This window comes from Brachypodium distachyon, chromosome 2 (assembly GCF_000005505.3).
Source record: "Brachypodium distachyon strain Bd21 chromosome 2, Brachypodium_distachyon_v3.0, whole genome shotgun sequence".
Classification (NCBI taxonomy): Eukaryota; Viridiplantae; Streptophyta; class Magnoliopsida; order Poales; family Poaceae; genus Brachypodium; species Brachypodium distachyon.
Genome location: NC_016132.3, coordinates 3,047,702 through 3,069,359, shown reverse-complemented (window position 1 = coordinate 3,069,359; position 21,658 = coordinate 3,047,702). Strand labels below are relative to the sequence as shown.

Sequence of the window (21,658 nt, the reverse complement as noted above, 5' to 3'; positions counted from 1 at the left end):
TTTGGTAATTGAGCATCAATGTTTGAAGAAACCTGCAAGCCACAATTATACACAGGAGCAAAGATTGCTTTAGTTAAGTGGTGTCGGTAAGACACGGAGGGAGCGCGTGAGAGGGATAGGGGGGGCAAGGACAGCATCTAGGCATGAGGGGGTGGGGGTGGTAGGGGCACATGGATGGGCTAAAGACAAGAAGAAAACAAGTCACTAGCTAGGATAAGAGGGGTGGATAGGCAGGGTCATGTCACGAGGAGATGGTGCTTGTAAATTTTACTAGCTAGGCTCCATTTGATTAGCTCCAGGCAATTACTAAGACCAAGTGTGAGCATGCAACAATTAGCCATAAACAAGCATCATCAGCCAGTGCCCTAGCTAGTGATGTGCCATTATTTGCAGGCTTGTGGGCTTGTGAGTTGTGACTGAGGCCAAGGCAGGCAAAACGCAAGAAGAATACCTTTGCTCTGGTCTGGTCTCCACATGAAAAGAAGAGAATGCACTTCACCTAATCACCTGTGAACCATGGCTCCAGAGAGTTGCAACACGCAGCAATGGCCAATGGCTTGGATTAGGGCCAGGATTTTATTGGGTGTTACCCTGGCAAGTTGGCAGGGCCCTTGACAAGAAGCTCTCTTCTTCTTTGGTTCCTTCCATACAGGGGAAAGTTAATCTTACGGTCAGTTAATTGTGGCTGGGTCTCGGCGGGACTTGCGCCACCTCTCCTCCTCGGCCAGAGCGACCCGATTTGGATGGGATTGGAAGCTGTTTCTTTCTTTTTTGCATGGACGAGGCACGAGCAAGCCGCTGTCGTTTCGGACAGGAGTACTGTATTGCTAGTAAGACCTGCCATGAGAAATCGTGATGCATCTGTTCCTGTCGAGACGATAACAGTGCCAATGATTTGACACGGCTAAGGTGTTACGTTCCCGATGGAACCTGCAACAGAGTTCGTCACTGCCATGCATGCATGTTTGATGCTTGCTTGCGGAAAACGGTGAGACCACGGTCAAAGTTCGACACATATTTGTAGCCCAGGAATCCAGGGTAGAAAAAGATATATAGGAGTACTGTACAGTGCTTGCTAGGAGCTGAATGTTATGGCACTACGAATTTCAATTCTGCATGCCAAACAAGCTCTATGTGGAGTATAATCCTCCAAAATTCTTAGGGCCCTCTTTGATCCAAAGAAAATCCATAAAAAGTTAGGAGGATTCTATACAAAACTTTTTGATTTGCAGGTTTGGAACTAGGTTCTTCTATTCATACGGACAACTTTGCATGTAGTTCTAAAGGAAAGTTTTGCGAATCAAATAGACCCTTAAGGAATTCTTTTTAATGAAAGAAGCTCTTAATGGGTCTGGGCAGAGAACCAAGCTCACTTGGGTGGTCAGTCCAACGAGGTAAGTTGGCTGCCCAGCATAGTTCAACCTCATAGGTCGCATTCTGGTGTCTCATTTTGTGAAAACAAATATAAAAACAAATATATAAATCTATATAATTGTCGGAATGGGCGGAGAACCAAGAGGTAAGCTGGCTGCCAAGCATAGTTCAAACCCAAAGGTGGCATTCTGGTGTCTCATTTTGTGAAAACAAATATATAAATTTATATAATTGTCGGAATGCAATCGCGCATCTCTTACATTTTAATGTCAAAAAATGGGTCTGGGTGTTCCTAGTAGGAATAACAAAGAGCAAGGGTGCAAGCGTGCAACTCGTGAAGCCACATACAAATACATCTAAACTCAACCTTATAACAATTCAAGTGCAAGAATGCACTAATTTGATTTTGAGTATACTAGGATAACAGTTATGTGTCTTACCTGCAACGAGGCCCTTACGTAGAACGATGGGATATAGCTTATCTGGCACACCATGAAGATCGAAGAAGTTCGTTGGGTTGTTTTGTTTATCCCGTTCCTCTGCAGTTTCACATGATCGATTGATCCCTTCTTTGTTGTGGCATCGTAAGAGTGAATCAATTTCATGAGCTCAGGGTGGGACTACAGATCAACTCACACCATTAGCAGAAGAGTAAATACAGAGATTTGGACCATCAGATCAAATGGTATATTTACATATCGAACTAGATAATCAATTTATAGGTTATGGAATACTCATGAATACTTATATTAAAGACACTAAAGCAGTACCCGCTAATAAACTCTACTCTTTTGTTTACAATCTGACGCCTTCACATTCATATAGTGTACCGATTTCCAGTTCCCGCTGGTACCTGCAAGAGCAACACAGTCACATAAGGAATGGTGGGACTCAGCGACAAAGGATGCTGGTACAGTGGTAGTGACGTTGAACTATGCAGTGACGTACATCATTATGGATTCAAATGATAGTCTGAACCGACGTCAGAGTTGGTTTGGGGACAAGTTGCACTTGAGCAGTTGAACCGGCCATATCAGTGATTAGTACACCAAGATAATAGTAGTACTAATTGTCATTAGAGAATCATATTGGGAGCAGTGCCCGGGTTTTCAGGCTGGTGGAATTGAGCCCTTTGATTTCTTTCCGCCCTAGAAAGCAATTAGGCCAAAAGCATACATATAATAATTGTCCCAAGTCCTGACCACCCTTTTCTTCCCTCCCTTCTCTTTGTGATCTCACCCCCTTTTATCATAGCAATTTCGTTTATCATATGCAGTACATATACCTTGCTTGCACATAATCAGTAGCTCCAGCTTCCTCCCAAAAAAATTATATTGTTAATTGCTCCCAAGGAAGACTGACTTTACTTTTCAGTATGCTTGAATGCTTCTATGGGGCTGAAAGAGACTTGCTGTCCAAGGTACACTACGCACAGCAGGAAGTGCGGAGTCCTATTAGATCTCAAATGCTCTCGCAGTTACGTTGTGCAAGAGCCACATCAAAAGGTTCGACTCCAGCATTTAAATGAAGCTAACTAATGTTCTGCATTGATGATTATGAGACATGATGACCACACTACATATGCTCCATATCAAGGTCAAATGGCATCAAGCAAAATGAAGCAAAAATCCAAAGTATACAGCTACTTCCAAAACAAACATATGTTCTGGCATTCCTAGCATCTCAAAAGTACAAAATGATTGCATCTACTCTAGGCAACACCTAAGAAACTCATGTCATTCAAATATCAATAGGCTAAAGAGCATTTTCACCACACTGCAGGCAAAGAAACAAATACAAAGAGTTACAGAGAGCAATTCCAAGTCGTTGCACATTTTATCAACCAACAGATTAACAAGAAAAAAATAACAAGCCATAACAGGATCCACTCTTCAAATATGTAAGCTTTATGTTACCAAGTAGATTGAAAAAAGCCATACAATTTACTGTGTATACGATGAGGCATGCGCAATGTATAGTCTGAATGTGAGCAATAGAATTGCTGTAATTTGAGACAGCACATCAGCAATTGCAGAACTCAGGAACAAAGGAAAATCCCTCAAAAAATACGATATCGCTTACACTCAACAGTGTTACAGTTATGCAGTATGTTGGGGCTTCGGAAACATACAAAATCAAAACACTGAAGTCAATGTTAGCTTGTTTTCAATTTTCGTTGTTAAGAAAGTTCTGATGGTTTTCATTCTATCAACTTGGTCTGTATCTCCATTAACAAGTAACAACTAACCTTCTTGAGAAAATTCAGATAACTTCAGGTACACAACAGGTTTCCCAGATGCTTGAGATAGATAAAACATATGTAGGAAGCAAAACCTCTACTGGTAATATAACATCCTCTGAAAGGTCTGAATTGCCATGATGAGCATGAGACCGTTACATCATATCTTGCATAGAAGAAGTTATGCCTGAATCAACGGCACCATGTTTTGGCACGTTCATAGGCAACAGTTTAGTGCATTTTCATGTCGAAATATGATTAGCATAGGGCTCCTAAGTATGAATTGGCCATTTTTTAATTGTGTGAGAGAAGCTACACAAACTAATGAAAATATAAATTTGAATCTTAGCGGGTGATACAAATTATCTTATGTGATGCAGTATGCATTTACCTCCAGAAGCCACAAAACATGCATTGAAATCACCATGATGAGGTTTCAGAGATCAAAAACATCTCAGCGGGTTTGATTCCATCCCAAACCAGCACCATGTTTGTTGATGGCAGGATGTATGGGTTCCACAATACCCTGTCTGCTTTTACCAAGGGCCTCTCCCTATACAAGTTTGACAAAATGAAAGAACATCAATAGGAAAGTCAATTATTTATTGTAAGAAATAGAATACCGATCAATGTTTTGCCCTGTTTTTCTATAAGAACCTGATCAAAGAAAAACATCCTCGACCAAGTATTAAACATATTAATTGTTTATTACCCTTGGTCCAGAAAACGTATATTAGCACCAAGAGTAGAAGACAAATACTCAGTCACAGAGATGCAATAACTGCAGGTAATATGTAACATTTATGGTTGATATGTCTCCTGATGTAATGAGATTTTAGGGAGCTAGTGTTGACACAAAACTATATACACAGAATAAGAGACGGGTTTATTCACTCATTGTACTTCCGATGCTTTGAGAGAAAAAAAAAATCAATCCTAAATGCAAAGGCATATAGCAAGACTAACAGTGCAGATAAGATAGGCACATACTTCCTTCCAGCCCATATTCTCCATGATTCTCTTGGCAGACTTCAAACCACTGGAACGGAAGTTCATATCAACTGGTGCAGCTCCCATTGAGTCCATGGTCTCGATTGTTTCCCCATATTCATCGGAACTGATGACATTACTTTGTTTCTGCCCAGGTCCTATCCCTAAGCCACGGTGCAGGATCCTTCTCTCAGCAGCCCTGTCCCTATAAGTATTTATCTTATACTCCTACAAATATATTAAAAAAATCTCAGAATATTGCTGATGTCAAGAACATCAGTAATTAATTAAGTACTGATGCTTTAATTTGTTACTTCCGACAGAAAATAAAAATATAGCCGTATAAGGAAACTGTTCAACAAAAGCAGTACTCCGAGATACTGTAGACCATGATTTTAATTAAAACTAAAAACATGTTATTTTAGAACTGATTAGAAACATGTATTTTGGCACAACAAGAGGGCACAAAATAGTTTTTTGAAGCAATATCAGGAACACTTTACAAAACACTGCCTACACATTGTTTACAATGCCCAGAATCAGGTCTACATAATGTACGCAAGCCATACACTGATGTCAATATAATTTTAATTTAATGCAAAAGCATATTATAATAAATAAATAAATCACTGTCTATCCAACCCCCTTTAGTTTAGTGTTGGCTATTCACACTGTTGCCAAGGAATAGTACACACTAGACAGAGAAGCATATCCGCTTCCGCTAGTCTAGCCTTTAAATTTTCTCTACATTTTTACTGTTGCTTTGAATAATATGATCTCCAATTTATCATGAGATACCAAACCAATAGGTTGCATAATTCAAATTCACTAACAAGATGAGAATAACACAAAGTTGAAACGTTATCAACAGCAACTTTAAGTCCTTGAAAAGGGAACATAGCATAGAAGGCATACAATTATAGACAGGTTTAGCTTTCAGTAAATTGTTGGAAAAGCAACAGGCTAGATAATACTTTCGCAAATGGCAATGAGTGAAATCAGCTAAACCTTAACTTGCCTTGCCACTAGCAGCTGAAACACTTGTACCGATAGAAGATTCATCAATAACTTCAGGCTGGCAATGTGCAGTTGACAGCTTACGTGAATTGTTGTTAGTAGCATATATGTCAGGAAAACCCCAATCTTTTGTTGGATTGGAAGAATCATATGCTGATAAAGAAGCCAAGTGTTTCCTGCTTGGGTTCCTTAACCTGTACAACTTCCCTGATAATAGGATAAGCGAGTACTTGTGAGCAGTGCATGGAGTTTTAGGCCCCAGAATTTTCAACTATAAAATGGTGGAAATCTATAAATAATATTCTGCCATTTCAAGATTCAGAAGCAAAAAAAAAGAGATGTCACAGCTATATCTTAAATAGTGCTATTTAGCGAAGAAATTTGTCATATTATGTTCAAGTTCCAGCAAAAGAAACATTGCATATATAAGGAAAACTGACTGTGCCTTGGTATCAAAAGAATTGTGCATTTCTTGTCTTTCTGGATCCTATTCAAGTATCCAGTCTCACCTGATGAAACACGTACAAGATCAAGATGAACTTCGATTACAGGAGCAGTTCTTAGAAGGCCACCACGGGCAGGCAGAGAAGGATGAAGCTTACTAGAACCCCTAGTTAAACGTCCCACAAGCCTAGCCATGGGTTGACCTTTGCTGACAGGTTCTGTTACCATATGCCAGTCCCACAGATCGACGCTTGGAAGCAATGGAATATCATCATTTACTCTCTCTACTTGACCATACTGAGAAAGCCATTTTTCTTCTTCTGGGGAAACAATATGCGAGGCAAAATAGTAGTCAGACTTGCGCAAACAACACGCCAGATAATCATTACTACAATATGTGCCGTTGTCCAGCATTTCCTAAGTGCTTCCATGGCACTCACGATTAGAACAACACAACTAAAATGAATACATTAGCATGATGGCCCCTCACCTTCCCCTAAAGATTCATGTACAGCTGTGTTCTCAGTTTGCATTTTATCTTCTATTTGCTGCTGTGTAGCATCATTCAGAGAGTCTGGTGCATTATCCTGAGCCAAGTTACTAAGTTTATTCTCAGCTGCCTCACTTCTATCTTCCTCTGGTAACCATAAGCTCATCAGGATTGGCAGTATAAACTTCCGCACCCCGCAATACAAGAAAAGAGTGCGAGGAACAGCAATAATTCATACTAAGTTACTAACCATTGGTCTGTGAGTCTCCAAGTAAATTTTCAGTGTTAACCTCTATATTAGAGTATCCTGATAAATACATGTTGATCAGTGTTTCCTCCATCCTGTATAAAAATAACCAAATCAAACGCAAAAATTCAGAGATGTGCAAAAGAGATGTTCATCGAACAAGAGAGAGATAATTCTTTATGCAAGAACCATTCTGATGGCGGGGGTTGCTGCGGACTATCCAGTTCCGGACCTGCTATTAAACGTGGAAAATGGTCACGCTATTTTTCCAGTGCCAACTGTTACAGACAATTCTCTTTCTTACAATTTGTTTCCGAAGAAAGGTGTCAGGACCATTTTATATTAATGAAAACACAAAATCTACAATTATGTGCTACAGGTCCCATTTCACATTTTTCACAATACGGTTAGTTTCACTGTTCTGAAGGTAAGATGGCATGTTTATTTTCCAAAAACATTAATCGAAAGATATAGATACATAACAAAAGGATGTCCTCAAAAGTTGGAGCATTATCGACTAATAAGACATACAAGTGCATTCTAAAAAACCTTGGCTAGCTTCATCACATGGATAATGTACTTTGGGTTCCTTGCCCTGTTCGAACATGCATAAGACTTAAAAATCACATAAGACAATGGTGGGTTAAGAAATTTGGAGGAACCAAATGAACTTGTAATTACCACATCTGAAGTCCATAACTTGTAATCTCCATTCTCATAGATGTAGTACTGACCATCTGTACTACTGTAGTACCAGCCAGCTACAGGGTCATGGTAAAACCCAGTACTGAAAATAATACATTTTTGAGTAAATATCAGAAGTAAAATTTATAAAATATAGTGACTTTAGTAACCAAAATGAAATATGTATGTGAAGTAAACTAATGCCTAGAAAAAATGCTGAAGAGAAGCTCAAGAGAACAACGAAGTATCTTGGATAGTTGGGCTATACGAATATGAGAACAACGAAGTATCAAGCAAATTACAAGCTATTTGTGCTCACAATTCTTCACCAACAAATTCGCTGTTGAAGAATGAAGTGAGTGCTAGATCTATTTCCTCAGTCAAATACCATATGTACTACAAGGAATAGATAAAGGGATGATGCATTTCCTCAGTCAAAGGCCCCCAGGGTGGTTACGATGATATCCTAAACTTAAAGCACACTCCATATGATTTTGTTTAACTTAGCACACTTCAAATGATTAACATACCATTCTGTACACAAAAACAAGCACGACTATACCCTCAACTCAGAGATTTCTCCGGTCACAATGTATGGAGGGATACGATAAGAAGTCCCTCTGCCCTCTTCTCCCCATAAGTAGCCCTCCTCCCTTATACTACTCCCTCCGTCCCATATTGAGTGTCGCTGATTTCGTACAGTTTAATATGGGACAGAGGGAGTACAAATGAACAATTACGATGCACCATAAAATCCTTTCAGGCTGGCCCAATTAACCACATGGGCAAGAGGGATCCGATCCCCAATCATGTCCCAATTGCATAACAGCAGATACATGTACAGATTCACGTAAAAAAACGTGACACATATTTAACCAACAAATCGAGGAATCGCAAGTAATCTGGATTCAGACAGCAATTGATGATACCCTGCTACCGTCAAATTTGATACAGTAGTAACTTGCAACACCTATTCACTAACTAGTCACTACTACACGTTCTCAAACAAAATAATCCCATTAGCATCAAAATTCACGGCTGTTAAGCTCCTAGTACAAAATTCCATAACATTAAGGATTCAAGAAACATCGGCTGCTCCCGACGCGGGTAAACGCCAGGTGTCGGAGCTTTGGAATCAGAAGCTAAACCGTACGTACGGGACACGAGGGGAACCTGGCGTGGTAGTAGAGCTGGGAGTCCGCGTCCCACTCGAACCCGGCGCTGCTCTCCGTCCCAGGCTCGCCGCCGCTCCCTTCCATCGCCTCCGTTCCCCGGAGGAGCGCTCGTGCTTGCCGCGCGCCGCGCCGGTTCCCCAACGTCTTCGCCTCGCCGGAGCAGTTTAATGGGCCGAAAAAATGGTACCAGATGGTTTCTGGTTGTGTGGTTTCGGATGGCCATCGCAACGTAGTAGCGCTTGGAAGGAATACGAGCTTTTCTGGGCTTTGTTTTCGAACTAGAGCAATGGGCCAAGCCCAATTAATCGCTGATTATTATTTTTTTTGCTCGAACAGCGCGGACAAAAAATTCGAATGCCGCTAGCTCCACGCTCCACCGTTTGGCCAGCTGGTGCCGTCAGACGTCGCACCCTCCAATGACGTCGCCGCTTCCTTCGTCAGTTCAGCTCTCTCCCGCCGAGACAGGGCAAAAGAGCCAAAACTTGTGAGACGCACGAGCCAGTTCGGACGAACAAGCAAACTCGAAAGGTCGTCATCTAGCACCAGAAGATCGTCCAATGCATGCATTCCTCCATCCTGCAAACTCTGGAAGCCGTCATCCAGGATGAGGCAGAGCAAGTTTGGTTGGCCCTTCTCTCCACGGTCGGCACCTGGTTGCACATTGGCATGGAGCCATGAACCAGCGTACTGTACTGTGATCAAAGGACAATTGAGCCTATGGGAGCCCACGTGGATTGCCTCGCGGAGAGGGCTGGAGCACGCGTGCTAGTAGCGTCGAGACGCCACCACGGCGCCGGCCGGTGCATGCACATATATACGTGTAAGTCAGCCAGCACGTGCGTGCTCCATCCGGTGCTTGTCAACTTTCTTTCTCTTTAAAAAGAACGCTTGTCAACTTTAGTAGCTAGCCTCACGTACGTGTTCAGCAGGACTCTCGGAAGTTCGGTGTTGTCTGTCGATATCGAGTATCAGCTTCTGGACGTAGTTGCCAACTCTCAAACTCACTCGGTTGAAAAACAAATCGCTCAGCTATCTTCTGCAAGTTCACTCTCACACACACCGAAGTGGACACCAGGAGAGTTTTTGCGCCGCTTAACGTTTGTGATTTTTCTGATTTTTCTTTTTATTCCCTCAGCCGTAGCTGTTACAACTGAAAAACAGAAAACATGAATCGACTTGATCGAGCAATAGCCATGCCATCCCATAGCGTCTCGGCGTGTCCACCCTGTGCGCCACGACTCCTTGTTTCGTGCCATCCCACGATAAAATCGGGCGCAGCCATCTACACTACGAACGGGAAGAAAGAACGGGTCAAGACGTGCACATATCACACGCTGCATGGCCCCCCTTATTCGCTAATAGCTAACAAACTAAAGATAAGTAGCAACAGAATTATACGGCTAACATTTCACCCCCTAATTCTGATGCACCGGCTTCACCTCAATCACACCGAGCTGAGTTCTCATCTCAACGAAACGAACGCGCCCGAGTGCCTTGGTGAGTATGTCTGCCTTCTGGTCGAGAGTACCGATGTGATCAACCTCAACCTTGCTTCCTCCATGCACTGACGAATGTAGTGAAACTTGGTGTCTATGCGCTTACTCCTATCATGGAACACAGGGTTCTTGCACAATGCAATCGCTGACTTGTTATCCATAAGCAGCCTGAACTTTGCAGCCTCTGAGCCTTTCATCTCTGCGAGCAGGCGAGCTAACCACACCCCCTGACACGCTACTGTCGCTGCTGCAATATACTTAGCCTCACATGAAAAAAGTGCCACTATCTTCTGCTTCTGTGAGGCCCAAGTTACAACACTGTCACCAAGGAAGAAAGTAACGCCTGTAGTGCTCTTGCGATCATCAGTATCATCCGCAAGATCACCGTCGCTATACCCAACGAGTTCTGAAGTCATGGAACTCTTCTTGTGCAGCACCCATAACCCAGCGTCGGATATACCTTAAAAGTTGCTTCACTGTTGTCCAATGAGTTGACCCAGGTGCCTCCATGAATCTACTTGCTATACCAACAGCGTGAGCAATGTCTGGACAAGTGTTCACAAGGTATCTCAGACTGCCGATGACACTTCTGTACCTTGTCGCGTCCACTGGATCTCCAGCCTGAGTTTTACTCAGTTTCAGCCGGTTTTCCATCGGGGTGTGACATGGGTTACAACTCTCCATGCCTGCCAGTTCTAGAATCTTTCGAGCATAGCTCGCCTGGCAGATTGTGATCTGGCCCTTCTCTTGCTTAACTTCGATCCCCAAGTAATAGCTCAGCAGACCCAAGTCACTCATCTGAAACATCTTCCCCATCTCCTTTTTGAACAGTTGAACCTCTGAAGTGCAGGTACCGGTGATAATTAAATCATCAATGTAGACGCCAACCAATAAGAAGTTGTCAACGTCTCCCCTTCGGTACAGAGCATGCTCTAATGGACATTGCTCAAACCCCAATGAAACTAGAGTCTGATGAAGCTTGGCATTCCATGCCCTGGGCGCCTGACGCAATCCATACAGAGCCTTGTGCAACCTCAGAACTTTGCTGCTGTTCTCCCCATCAACGAAACCAGCTGGCTGATGCACATACACCTCCTCAACGAGATCACCATTCAGGAAGGCAGATTTAACATCCATGTGGTGAACCTCTCAGCCTGAATGAGCAGCAAGTGCCAGCAGAACACGCACAGTCTCCATTCTAGCAACCGGAGCAAAAACTTCATCAAAGTCAATGCCTTGTTTCTGTGCATATCCCTTCGCCACTAGCCTCGCCTTCTGCTTCACAATGTTTCCAGCTGCATCTCATTTCACTTTGAAGACCCATTTCAAGCCAATAGCTCGGTGGCCTTCAGGAAGAGATGCCAATTCCCATGTCCCATTCGACTGGATTGCATCCATTTCCTCCTCCATAGCCTTGCGCCATGAATCTTCATGCAGTGCCAACTCAACACTAGCTGGCTCTTCTGCTGCCAATAAGCATTGTGACCTCAACACATACTCATCATCAGTGTACCTCTTGTTTGGCATAAAGATGCCTCTCCGTCCACGTGTCTCCATTGGGTGCAGATCAGGGGATCCGTCGGCTGGTTCTGCCGCGGCAGAATTTGTTGCTGGAGAGGCTCGTTCCTCTGCCGCGGCAGAAGTTGCGGCAGAGTTTGTTGGCGACGCTGGTTTTTCTGCCGCGGCAGGCGATGGGGGAACTGGAGATCGTTCTGCCACGGCAGAAGCTGCGGCAGGTTCAGCATAATACTCGACCCTCAACTCCTCCATTGCTTCACTTGCCACTCCTGTCTTCTTCCAGTTCCAACACTTGTTCTCCTCAAACACAACATCTCTTGTCACACTGACCTTGTGTGTCTCTGGATTGTAAACACGGTAGGCTTTGGACCCCTCTTCATACCCAATAAACACCATTGGCACGGATCGATCGTCGAGCTTCTTCACACCTGGCCCAATATTTTTCACATGAGCCACACACCCAAACGTGCACAAATATGACACATTGGGTGTCTTCTTATGCCACACTTCGTATGGTGTCATTCCTGCTAAGCTTCTAGTTGGCGATCGATTGAGAATATGTACTGCTGTCTTCACAGCCTCTGCCCAGAATGAGTTGGGCACCTTCATGCTCTTCAGCAGCCTTCTTGCCATCTCGACAACGGTACGGTTTCGCCGCTCAACCACCTCGTTCTGCTAGGGTGAATATGGCACAGTGGTGTGTCGCCGGACTCCATGCTCCTCACAGTACTTGGCGAACTCGGTGGATATGAATTCTCCACCTCGATCGGTTCTTAACGCCTTCAGCTTCAACGATGATTCAGTTTCAGCTAGCGCCTTCACCTTCTTGAAGAACCTGAATGCCTCATCATTGGTCTTCAGCACCTCAAGCCACATGTATCTGCTGCAGTCATCAACTATCAGCAGAAAATATCTGTTGCCCCCTGCAGAAACTGGTGTGATCGGTCCACATAGGTCACCATGCCACAGCTCCAATTTCTCTTCTGCTCGGTACGAGGTGCTGCCGGGGAATGGCTTGCGAGACTGCTTCGCCATGGAACAACCCTCGCAGAATTGCTCAATGCGTTGGATCACTGGTAATCCGCGCACCATTCCCTTTGCTCCGAGATCGTGTAGAGCCCGGAAATGGAGGTGGCCATATCGCGCATGCCACCGCCACACCAGGTCCTCCCCACGCGCCAGTAGGCATACCGGTACACCCAACTTGAGTGTCACCGAGTACAGCCAGTTCTTCATACGCCTGACCTATGCGAGCAGGCGCCGCCTCTGATCAAACAGACACAGCTCCCCATCCTCTATCACGGTCTTCACACCAATCTCATCAAGCTGCCCAAGGCTGATGATATTGCTTCGCAGCCAAGGTATCCAGTACACCTCAGTCAAGATGCGACGCTCTGCATTCTTGCAATCAACAAGCACAGAATCACGATCATGAATTTCAACTAGTGATCCATCACCAAACTTCACCGTACCTTTTACCGATTCGTCGAGCCGGCGAACATCGCGCGATTTCCAGTCATGTGATTACTCGCGCCGGTGTCCAGGAACCAACGATCTCGCATGGCACCGGCACAACGCGTTCCTCGTTCAGAAACAAGCGCTCGCCGGTCACTGCTGAGCACGCCACGTTCCCCCGTGCACGGTGAGCGCGGCATTCGGCATGGGCAGATCAAGCACCCTGATCCCCGAGCCCTCCAAGTGCACCATGTCGTCGCCGGAGACAGCAAGCAGCAGGGCCGGCTCGTCCTCCTGCGCATGGGTCAAGTTCACAGCTTCCTCTTGCCACTGGCGCCGCGGCTTACGGAACTCTTTCGCCCAGTGTCCGTAAATGCCACAGTTGTGGCACTTGCCCTTCTTTGGTGCCTTGCCTTTGTCGTCGGAGTCGCTCGCGCCGCCGGCAGTCTTGCCTTTCGGCTTCGCCTTGTTGCTGCCGCGCGCCTTGTCGCCTCCGTCGAGGAGCTGCCGCCACCATCACGGTGATGTTGGCGCGCCATCCACTGCTCCTCGGTGAGCAGTAGTTTGCCGCCCACCTCCAGCTCCACTTCGAGCCCATCCTCGGCGGCAGAAAGCCGGCCTGAGAGTTCCTCGATGGACATGCTCGAGAGATCCAGGCAGGACTCCATCGCGACCGCCACTGGTTTGATTCTCGGCGGCAAGACACGAAGGAGCTTCTTCACGGCCTTCTCCTCCGTGATGTCGTCCCCGACCTGCTGCAGGTCAGTTACTAGCCCGGACAGCCTCAGCGCAAAATCTTCGATGGACTCGCCGTTCTTGAAAGCGAGGTTTTCGTACTCCTTGCGCAGCTTCTGGGCTTTGGCCTCGCGGACGCGTTCCACGCCGGCGCGCATCAACTTGACCGTGTTCCAGGCGTCATGCGCGTTGTCCTTAGCGGCAACGACGCGCATCATCTCGGGCGGCACCGAGCGCAAGATCCACCGAATGCCTGCCGCGCCGAAATCTCCTCTCCTTCCACGGCCTCCTAGAGGCCGGCTCCTTGCATTTGGACCCGCATGAGGATTGCCCAGTCCGAGTAATTGGTGCGCGTGAGCATGGGGAAGGTGATCGCGCCGCTGCCGCTCACCTCACGCACCACCTCTTGCTGCACCATGACCTGGCCATCGCGTCGCCTCCCGTGGCTCCGGCCATGACTCAGAGTTCGTGATCGCGGCGGAGTCACAGACCGGGAAACCGACCGATCGCCTTGAGTGTTCGACATCAGAGATCACCAGAACCTGATCAGAGCTCTGATACCAATTGTAGTTGCCAACTCTCAAACTCACTCGATTGAAAAACAATTCGCTCGGCTATCTTCTGCAAGTTCACTCACACACACGAAGTGGACACTAGGAGAGTTTTTGCGCCACGTAACGTTTGCGACTTTTCTGATTTACCTCAGCCGTAGCTGTTACAACTGAAAAACAGAAAACATGGATCGACTTGACCGAGCAATAGCCATGCCATCCCATAGCGTCTCGGCGTGCCCACCCTGTGCGCCACGACTCCTTATTTCATGCCATCCCACGATAGAATCGGACGCAGCCATCTACACTACGAACGGGAAGAAAGATTGGGTCAAGACGTGCACATATCACACGCTGCATGACCCCCCTTATTCGCTAATAGCTAACAAACTAAAGATAAGTAGCATCAGAATTATACGGCTAGCACTGGATTGATGATGCCGGATCGATCGAGAGGGCTTTTGCCTGCCCTTTTGGCGATCCTGCGTTCTCTCGGCTGTTCTGGTGCAAGTAAAGGCCGGATCATGCATGGAAGCTTAAAGGTATGTAGGTGCTCGCAGCCATCGATGGGGAAACTAAAGCTGCTTTCAGTGAAGGACCGGGGTTCTTCTTTTGTGTCTTCCTTGCGCTGGAAATTTCCAAACAAACTGTCTAACTATTCGCCGACATGCTCTAAAAAAAAAACTATTCGACCGACAGAGGACTCGGGAGGATCGCTTCGTCGGGTTTAATTTCGTTTTAGATGAAATCAGATCTTCGTCCTAAATAATTAGGAACACCCCTAATTATCGGCACAGGTGCAACAGCTCCGATCCGATGACGCGGGAAGAGAAATTATCGGTACGGGTGCAACAGCTCCAATTGAGTAACCGCAACGTACTAGTACGTGCCATGTGCCTACGTACGTCGTGAAATTGAAAAGTATTCACCTCGGTGACTGACTCCGGGGCCAGCCGCGCGACGGCGACATGAACGTGACCATCTAGGGGAAGAGGAGAGGAGGACTCGGTGATGGACTCTCTTTCTCTCGGTCGGTGGATGAGTAGAAATATTGAATCGATCGAATTGGACGGAAGTCGACCGGACGGCCGGTCCAGTAGTCCAGCAGCAGCTATTGTACAGTGTGACGACGTACGTAGCACGTACTGCTCGTGCGTGCCACCGGCCAACACCGCTGGTAGCCTGGTATGCTATCGTTCGACAGTTGCACACCGGGGAATATGCGTGCGCAGAGCTAGCCAGGCGCGGACAGCCCGATGGCGCACGTACGTCGCGGCCGCGTCTCCGAAGGTGCTCGTGGGCTTGTCTCGGAAGAAAAGAAAGGGTGTCCGTGGCGAACGGCGACTCGGCGAAGGCGAGCCTCGGCCAGGACGCGCAGCACCGGCCACACGAGCCGAGCTGGCCAGCTCGCGAGTCGCACAAGGGGCCGGGCCTACGTTATCCGGTCCAGTCTTTGTACCCTGTCGTTTCGTGTTCCTGGATTACTGGATACGCGATGCTGACTGGATTTAATTTTAATCAAGTGGACCGACGTGCGTGGTCTCTGGCGGGAGTACGGGTCGTCGTCCAAGGGGGGTTGGTCGGTGCGCAAGGCCCAGGATCGACGGGAGCGCGACGGTTCAACGGGCCTCGGTCGCACGCACCTGTGTGGTACTACTTCTCGTTTTTCTGGTGCACCGGCCCCGGCCCGCGTGGCTTTCACCCACTTGGTTTGTGCAGCAGGCTCTTTCAAACGGTTGTGTACCGGTTGGCCAAATTGACTCTTGGAGCCTTGGGGCGCGATTGGCCGATCGATCGGTCGCCACGTCATATACTCTCATAGTCATAGGAGTACTATACGTGGTTTGCGCCGACCAAACATTTAATAGTCGTTGCATTTGCATGCCTCTGGGTGCCAGCTGGCGGCAACAGCTTTTGCCACGTCGGCGGGACATCCTCTTGTTCTAGTAGCCCGCAAAGTGAACCGTGGCTTCTGGCCTCTGCCGCCTCAGGGGCATGCGTCGCGTGTGGCCGCCCACGGCCCATCCACAGGCTCCCCGAACCGGAGGCTCTCGTCTGGAAAGGCCTGGACGGCCGAGTTTTACCAGAAAATCAACTTTTTAAAAATTCTCGGACGTAATTTGTGTATCACGCGAACACGTCCCGGTGGACGTGTCACGCGGAGGACCGGGGTTGGTTCGAGCAGGCACCTGGCCCAGCAAATTTATATGTTTTTTTGTTTCTTCATATGATCTATTTGTCGGTGGATTTTTATTTCTGCTCTTAAAAAGTTATTTCTCGTTGAGAATCACAACCACCCGTCTAATTAAGATTATCTTATCACGTGCATGAATTTTTAACCAATCTCACTATTGGATTAGTGCCAACTAGAAATCTAATTACTTATTAGTCATAGTTTGACTATGCTGCGCTGAACTAATTTTATAATCTGTTGTGAAAAAATATACACAAAAATAAAAAAAATTTGATTAGCAAGACATAAAAATAATGAAAAACGGCACAAAGAAAAATGGGATTGTGATAATCGTCCGACATGTGTGTGGATGCGACGACTACCATCACCCACACATGTTGGACGATCTGGAAGCAAAGGATCAAAATTGTGTTCGATGGAGCCATCGCGTGCGTGAATGTTGTGTTGGCTGACATCCAATCTAAGGGCTCTTTCTAGCGTCAGGCTGCCTGAGAGTGGTGTCATGGGGGGACACCGGCTAATTGTAACGAATACTCACGTGTTACCGTTGCTCCTCATCCTTTTTTTTAATCGATGATATGCCCGCAACGTGTATTCTAGGAAGAAAAATATGATCTTTCTATAATAAAACACCGATTCCAGCACATTCGCGTGATCACATCATACCGCTAAACATGGACGTGCAAACGTGCATCACGAGGCACCAATCAAGAAAAACCACGGATTCGATGCGTCGCCGCAGAATCTCAAGAGGACGGCAACTTCTGTTTTACACGGTCGGTCATCAGGTAAGTGAATTGCTCAAGATCTTCGATCGAAGACCAAATACACAATGGGAAACTGGATTACTTGCAAAATAGCAAATCGGAAGACGATAATTAACGGAAGGAAAAGAAACTCGGGCGCCCACGTGGTCTATGCCTACGAAGTACGGATAACACAGTACGTATCACACTTATCCAGTGTTATGGATGGATTTCCAAAGTTCAACTGCCAAAACGGGAGCTAATTCAGCACTTGAACCTTCGTGCTAACGCGTAATGTCGACCAAAATGGTGAAAGCAACAGTTTCCGCTCAAATTATGTCGACTGTAGTACTGTGGTAGTACGTAGCAGCAAGACGAAAAGGAAAGGCAAATTTAAGAAATTCCATTTCCGTTTAAAGAAGGGCGAGCTTCCTTTCTCGCGGGCCACACCACACGCCGATGCCTCTATAAATCCCGCGCCAATTGGCCCCTGATCAACTCGCCAAAGCACACCGCGAGTTTAGCAAAGCCAACAACAAACAGAACAGAGCAGAGCAGAGCAGCGAAAACAAACAAACCCAACCAAGAGCGAGCTTCTCCGGCGGCCCCCATGGCTCCGAACCTGAGCAAAGCCACGGCCGCCGACGTGCTGGGCGGGGCGGTCGCGGCGGACGGGCTGAAGCCGTCGCCGTCCCGCTTCACACTCAAGGGCGGCAAGGACCTGGCCGTCGACGGCCACCCGGCGCTCCTCGACGTCCCCGCCAACATCCGCCTCACCCCGGCCTCCACCCTCGTCCCTTCCTCCTCCGCCAACGCCGCCAACGGAGCCTTCCTGGGCTTCGACGCCCCGGAGCCCCTGAGCCGCCACGTGGTGCCCATCGGCCGGCTGGTCTCCACCAAGTTCATGAGCATCTTCCGGTTCAAGGTCTGGTGGACGACCCACTGGACGGGCACCCGCGGCCGCGACCTGGAGAACGAGACCCAGATGCTCCTCCTCGACCGCCCCGGCCCCGGCCGCCCTTACGTCCTCCTCCTCCCGATCCTCGACGGGCCCTTCCGCGCCTCCCTCGAGCCCGAGAAATCCGACCACGTGGCGCTCTGCCTCGAGAGCGGCTCGTCGGCGGTCAAGGGCGCCGCGTTCCGGTCCGCCGTGTACCTCCACGCGGGGGACGACCCGTTCTCGCTGGTCCGGGACGCGGCGCGGGTCGTGCGCGCCCACCTGGGCACGTTCCGGCTGCTGGAGGAGAAGACCCCGCCGCCGATCGTGGACAAGTTCGGCTGGTGCACCTGGGACGCCTTCTACCTCAAGGTTCACCCGGCGGGCGTCTGGGAGGGCGTCCGCGGGCTGGCCGACGGCGGGTGCCCGCCGGGGCTCGTGCTCATCGACGACGGATGGCAGTCCATCTGCCACGACGACGACGACCCGGCTTCCGGTGCCGAGGGCATGAACCGCACGGCGGCTGGGGAGCAGATGCCGTGCCGGCTGATGAAGTTCGAGGAGAATCACAAGTTTAGAGAGTATGAGGGCGTGAAGGGGAAAGGGCTGGGCGGGTTTGTGAAGGAGATGAAGGCGGCGTTCCCGACCGTGGAGCAGGTGTATGTCTGGCACGCGCTTTGCGGGTACTGGGGCGGGCTCCGGCCTGGCGCGCCTGGGTTGCCGCCGGCGGAGGTTGTGAAGCCCAGGCTCTCGCCCGGGCTGCAGCGCACCATGGAGGACCTTGCCGTTGACAAGATCGTTAACAATGGCGTCGGGCTCGTGGATCCCAAGCGCGTGCTTGAGCTCTATGAGGGGCTTCATTCGCACCTCCAGGCTTCCGGGATCGACGGCGTCAAGGTCGACGTCATTCATGTGAGTCATCGATCGCTTCTTCCTAAATTATCTTTGCTTTCGTTTCCTCTGATCATTTCTACCATTAGCGTGTTGATTTACTCTTGATCCTCTTTTAGTCATGATGGATTAGCTTGAGAATGTTTAGTGCGCATGCTACTTGAACTAGGCTTATAGAATTGTAGGAACGATAAGCGGTGCACCTTGTGCACGTGCTGGAGTTCTCGAGGTTTCCGAAGTGCCCTGAAAGCAAGAAATGTTGTCCATGAAATTGCAAACCCGCGCCCCACTTCGGTTTTCAGAGTCCGTCCTTTTCTGTATTTATTTCACGAGGACCATATGTATATCCAATCTTTTTCAACCGTCAGTGGCCTGACCTGGACGGCAGGATAGACTAGTATTTGACATTCGAATCGATGTGCCTAATTCCAAGCCATGAAAATACATAATCTTGTTAATTTTCTTAGCAAAGAAATGATTTTGATGGCGCCACAATTAATTTAACTGCAGCTGCTGGAGATGCTGTGCGAGGAGCACGGCGGGCGGGTGGAGCTCGCCAAGGCCTACTTCCGGGCGCTCACAGAGTCCGTCCGGCGCCACTTCAACGGCAACGGCGTGATCGCGAGCATGGAGCACTGCAACGACTTCATGCTGCTAGGCACAGAAGCCGTGGCGCTGGGCCGTGTCGGGGACGACTTCTGGTGCACGGACCCTTCCGGCGACCCCAACGGCACCTTCTGGCTCCAGGGCTGCCACATGGTGCACTGCGCCTACAATTCCCTCTGGATGGGCAGCTTCATCCACCCGGACTGGGACATGTTCCAGTCCACGCACCCCTGCGCCGCCTTCCACGCCGCCTCCCGCGCCGTCTCCGGCGGGCCCGTCTACGTCAGCGACGCCGTGGGGTGCCACGACTTCGCGCTCCTCCGCCGCCTGGCATTACCCGACGGCACCGTGCTTCGGTGCGCGCACCACGCGCTCCCCACGCGCGACTGCCTCTTCGTGGACCCGCTCCATGACGGCGAGACCGTGCTCAAGATATGGAATCTGAATGTGTTCTCGGGTGTTTTGGGCATGTTTAACTGCCAGGGCGGCGGGTGGAGCCCCGAGGCGAGGCGGAACAAGTGCTTCTCCCACTGCTCCGTTCCTCTCACGGTGCACGCCGGCCCCGCGGACGTCGAGTGGGGGCAGAGCAAGGGCGGATTGGGCGTCGGCGCGGCAGAGTTTGCCGTGTACTTTGTCGAGGCCGGGAGTGTGCGGCTGCTGAAGCCGGAGGAGACCGTGGAGCTCACGCTCGAGCCGTTTAACTACGAGCTCCTCGTTGTAGCCCCCGTCTCCAGGGTCGTTGAGAGGGACGCTGGATTCGCGCCGATCGGGCTCGCTAACATGTTGAATGCCGGCGGCGCCGTGCAGGGCTTGGAGTGCGGCGTTGGGGAAGTGGAGGTGGCCGTCAAGGGCGCTGGGCAGATGGTGGCGTACTCGTCGGCGAGGCCCGTTATGTGCAAGGTGGACGGCGTCGAAGCCGAGTTCGTGTATAGCGGCGAAGATGGGTTGGTCACCGTCGATGTGCCGTGGTCTGGGTCGTCGTCCAAGCTGGTTCGTGTCCAGTACCTCTATTGAAGGGACTAGTTAAGGAGACCAGAGGACTCTGTAACGAGCTTAGAATTTGTGTAGCTCTTATGTAATGGTTTAAGCTTGTCTTGCTTATTTTTATCTCGCAAGAATTTAATGTATATGTAAGCTGAATGAATCAATCGAATTCAAGGTTTTGATTTACATTTCCTGTAAAGCATCTTTCGTTTGTCTCGTGGATTGTATGACTTGTGACGAGTGTTAATACCATTCGGTCCATCGCCCAAACTCTGCTTGCTCAAATCTAACAGAACGGCATCCTTGTTTGTAACTGCTCCGAGGAACACAAGAATAGAAGTACTCTTTCGATCCAAAGGGGCACTAAAGCTAACAGAACGGCATCATCTCTTCTATCTACCGTAGTGTTTCTTTGTGGCGTTAGAGAAAAAAATAATAATTAAAAAACCACATTTTTCTGGCCACTTGTCTCAGGGAACCATACGAATTTGTCCGCTGCGCCGCAAAGATCCGTACGGTTTTCTTTGTGGCGTTAGAGAAAAAAAATAAATTTTAAAAAACCACATTTTTCTGGCCACTTGTCTCAAGGAACCACACGAATTTGTCCGCTACGCCGCAAAGATCCGTACGGTTTCTTTGTGACGTTAGAGAAAAAAAATAAATTTTAAAAAACCACATTTTTCTGGCCACTTGTCTCAGGGAACCACACGAATTTGTCCGCTACGCCGCAAAGATCCGGGCAAAATGTAGCAGTAAGCCAAAAACAGGTCAGACGAAAAGTCGGATCCGACGCAACCCATCTTCCTCCTCTATTCTTCTGCAGCCCCGTCCGTCCCCTCCCTGCCACTGTCGCCGCCCATGTCGTCCGGCTGGCCATGCCGCGTC

At 48.4% G+C, this 21,658-nt stretch overlaps 2 protein-coding genes across 17 annotated transcripts; one reads left to right on the top strand and one right to left on the bottom strand.

Moving 5' to 3' along the window:
* Positions 1-1,991: 1,991 nt before the first annotated feature.
* LOC100838676 (RNA-binding protein 10) lies at positions 1,992-8,875 on the bottom strand. 16 transcript variants are annotated; one of them, XM_024459565.1, is made up of 12 exons: positions 8,659-8,875; positions 7,483-7,588; positions 7,333-7,396; positions 6,991-7,036; positions 6,805-6,896; positions 6,555-6,701; positions 6,130-6,384; positions 5,622-5,827; positions 4,604-4,831; positions 3,623-4,166; positions 2,323-2,799; positions 1,992-2,227 (listed from the first exon to the last, which is right to left on the bottom strand). In XM_024459565.1, the coding sequence occupies exons 1-10, from the start codon at positions 8,742-8,744 to the stop codon at positions 4,068-4,070; spliced, it is 1,329 nt and encodes a 442-aa protein (XP_024315333.1). In that variant the 5' UTR covers positions 8,745-8,875; the 3' UTR covers positions 1,992-2,227; positions 2,323-2,799; positions 3,623-4,067. The 16 variants fall into 16 exon arrangements, with proteins under 16 accessions (XP_024315333.1, XP_024315334.1, XP_024315335.1 ...); XM_024459566.1 differs by having other exon boundaries at positions 2,323-2,916; positions 4,005-4,166; XM_024459567.1 differs by having other exon boundaries at positions 4,005-4,166.
* Positions 8,876-17,839: 8,964 nt separating this feature from the next.
* LOC100826036 (galactinol--sucrose galactosyltransferase) lies at positions 17,840-20,961 on the top strand. Its single transcript, XM_003569223.3, has 2 exons — positions 17,840-19,204; positions 19,694-20,961. The coding sequence occupies exons 1-2, from the start codon at positions 17,966-17,968 to the stop codon at positions 20,801-20,803; spliced, it is 2,349 nt and encodes a 782-aa protein (XP_003569271.1). The 5' UTR covers positions 17,840-17,965; the 3' UTR covers positions 20,804-20,961.
* The last annotated feature ends 697 nt before the right edge of the window (positions 20,962-21,658 follow it).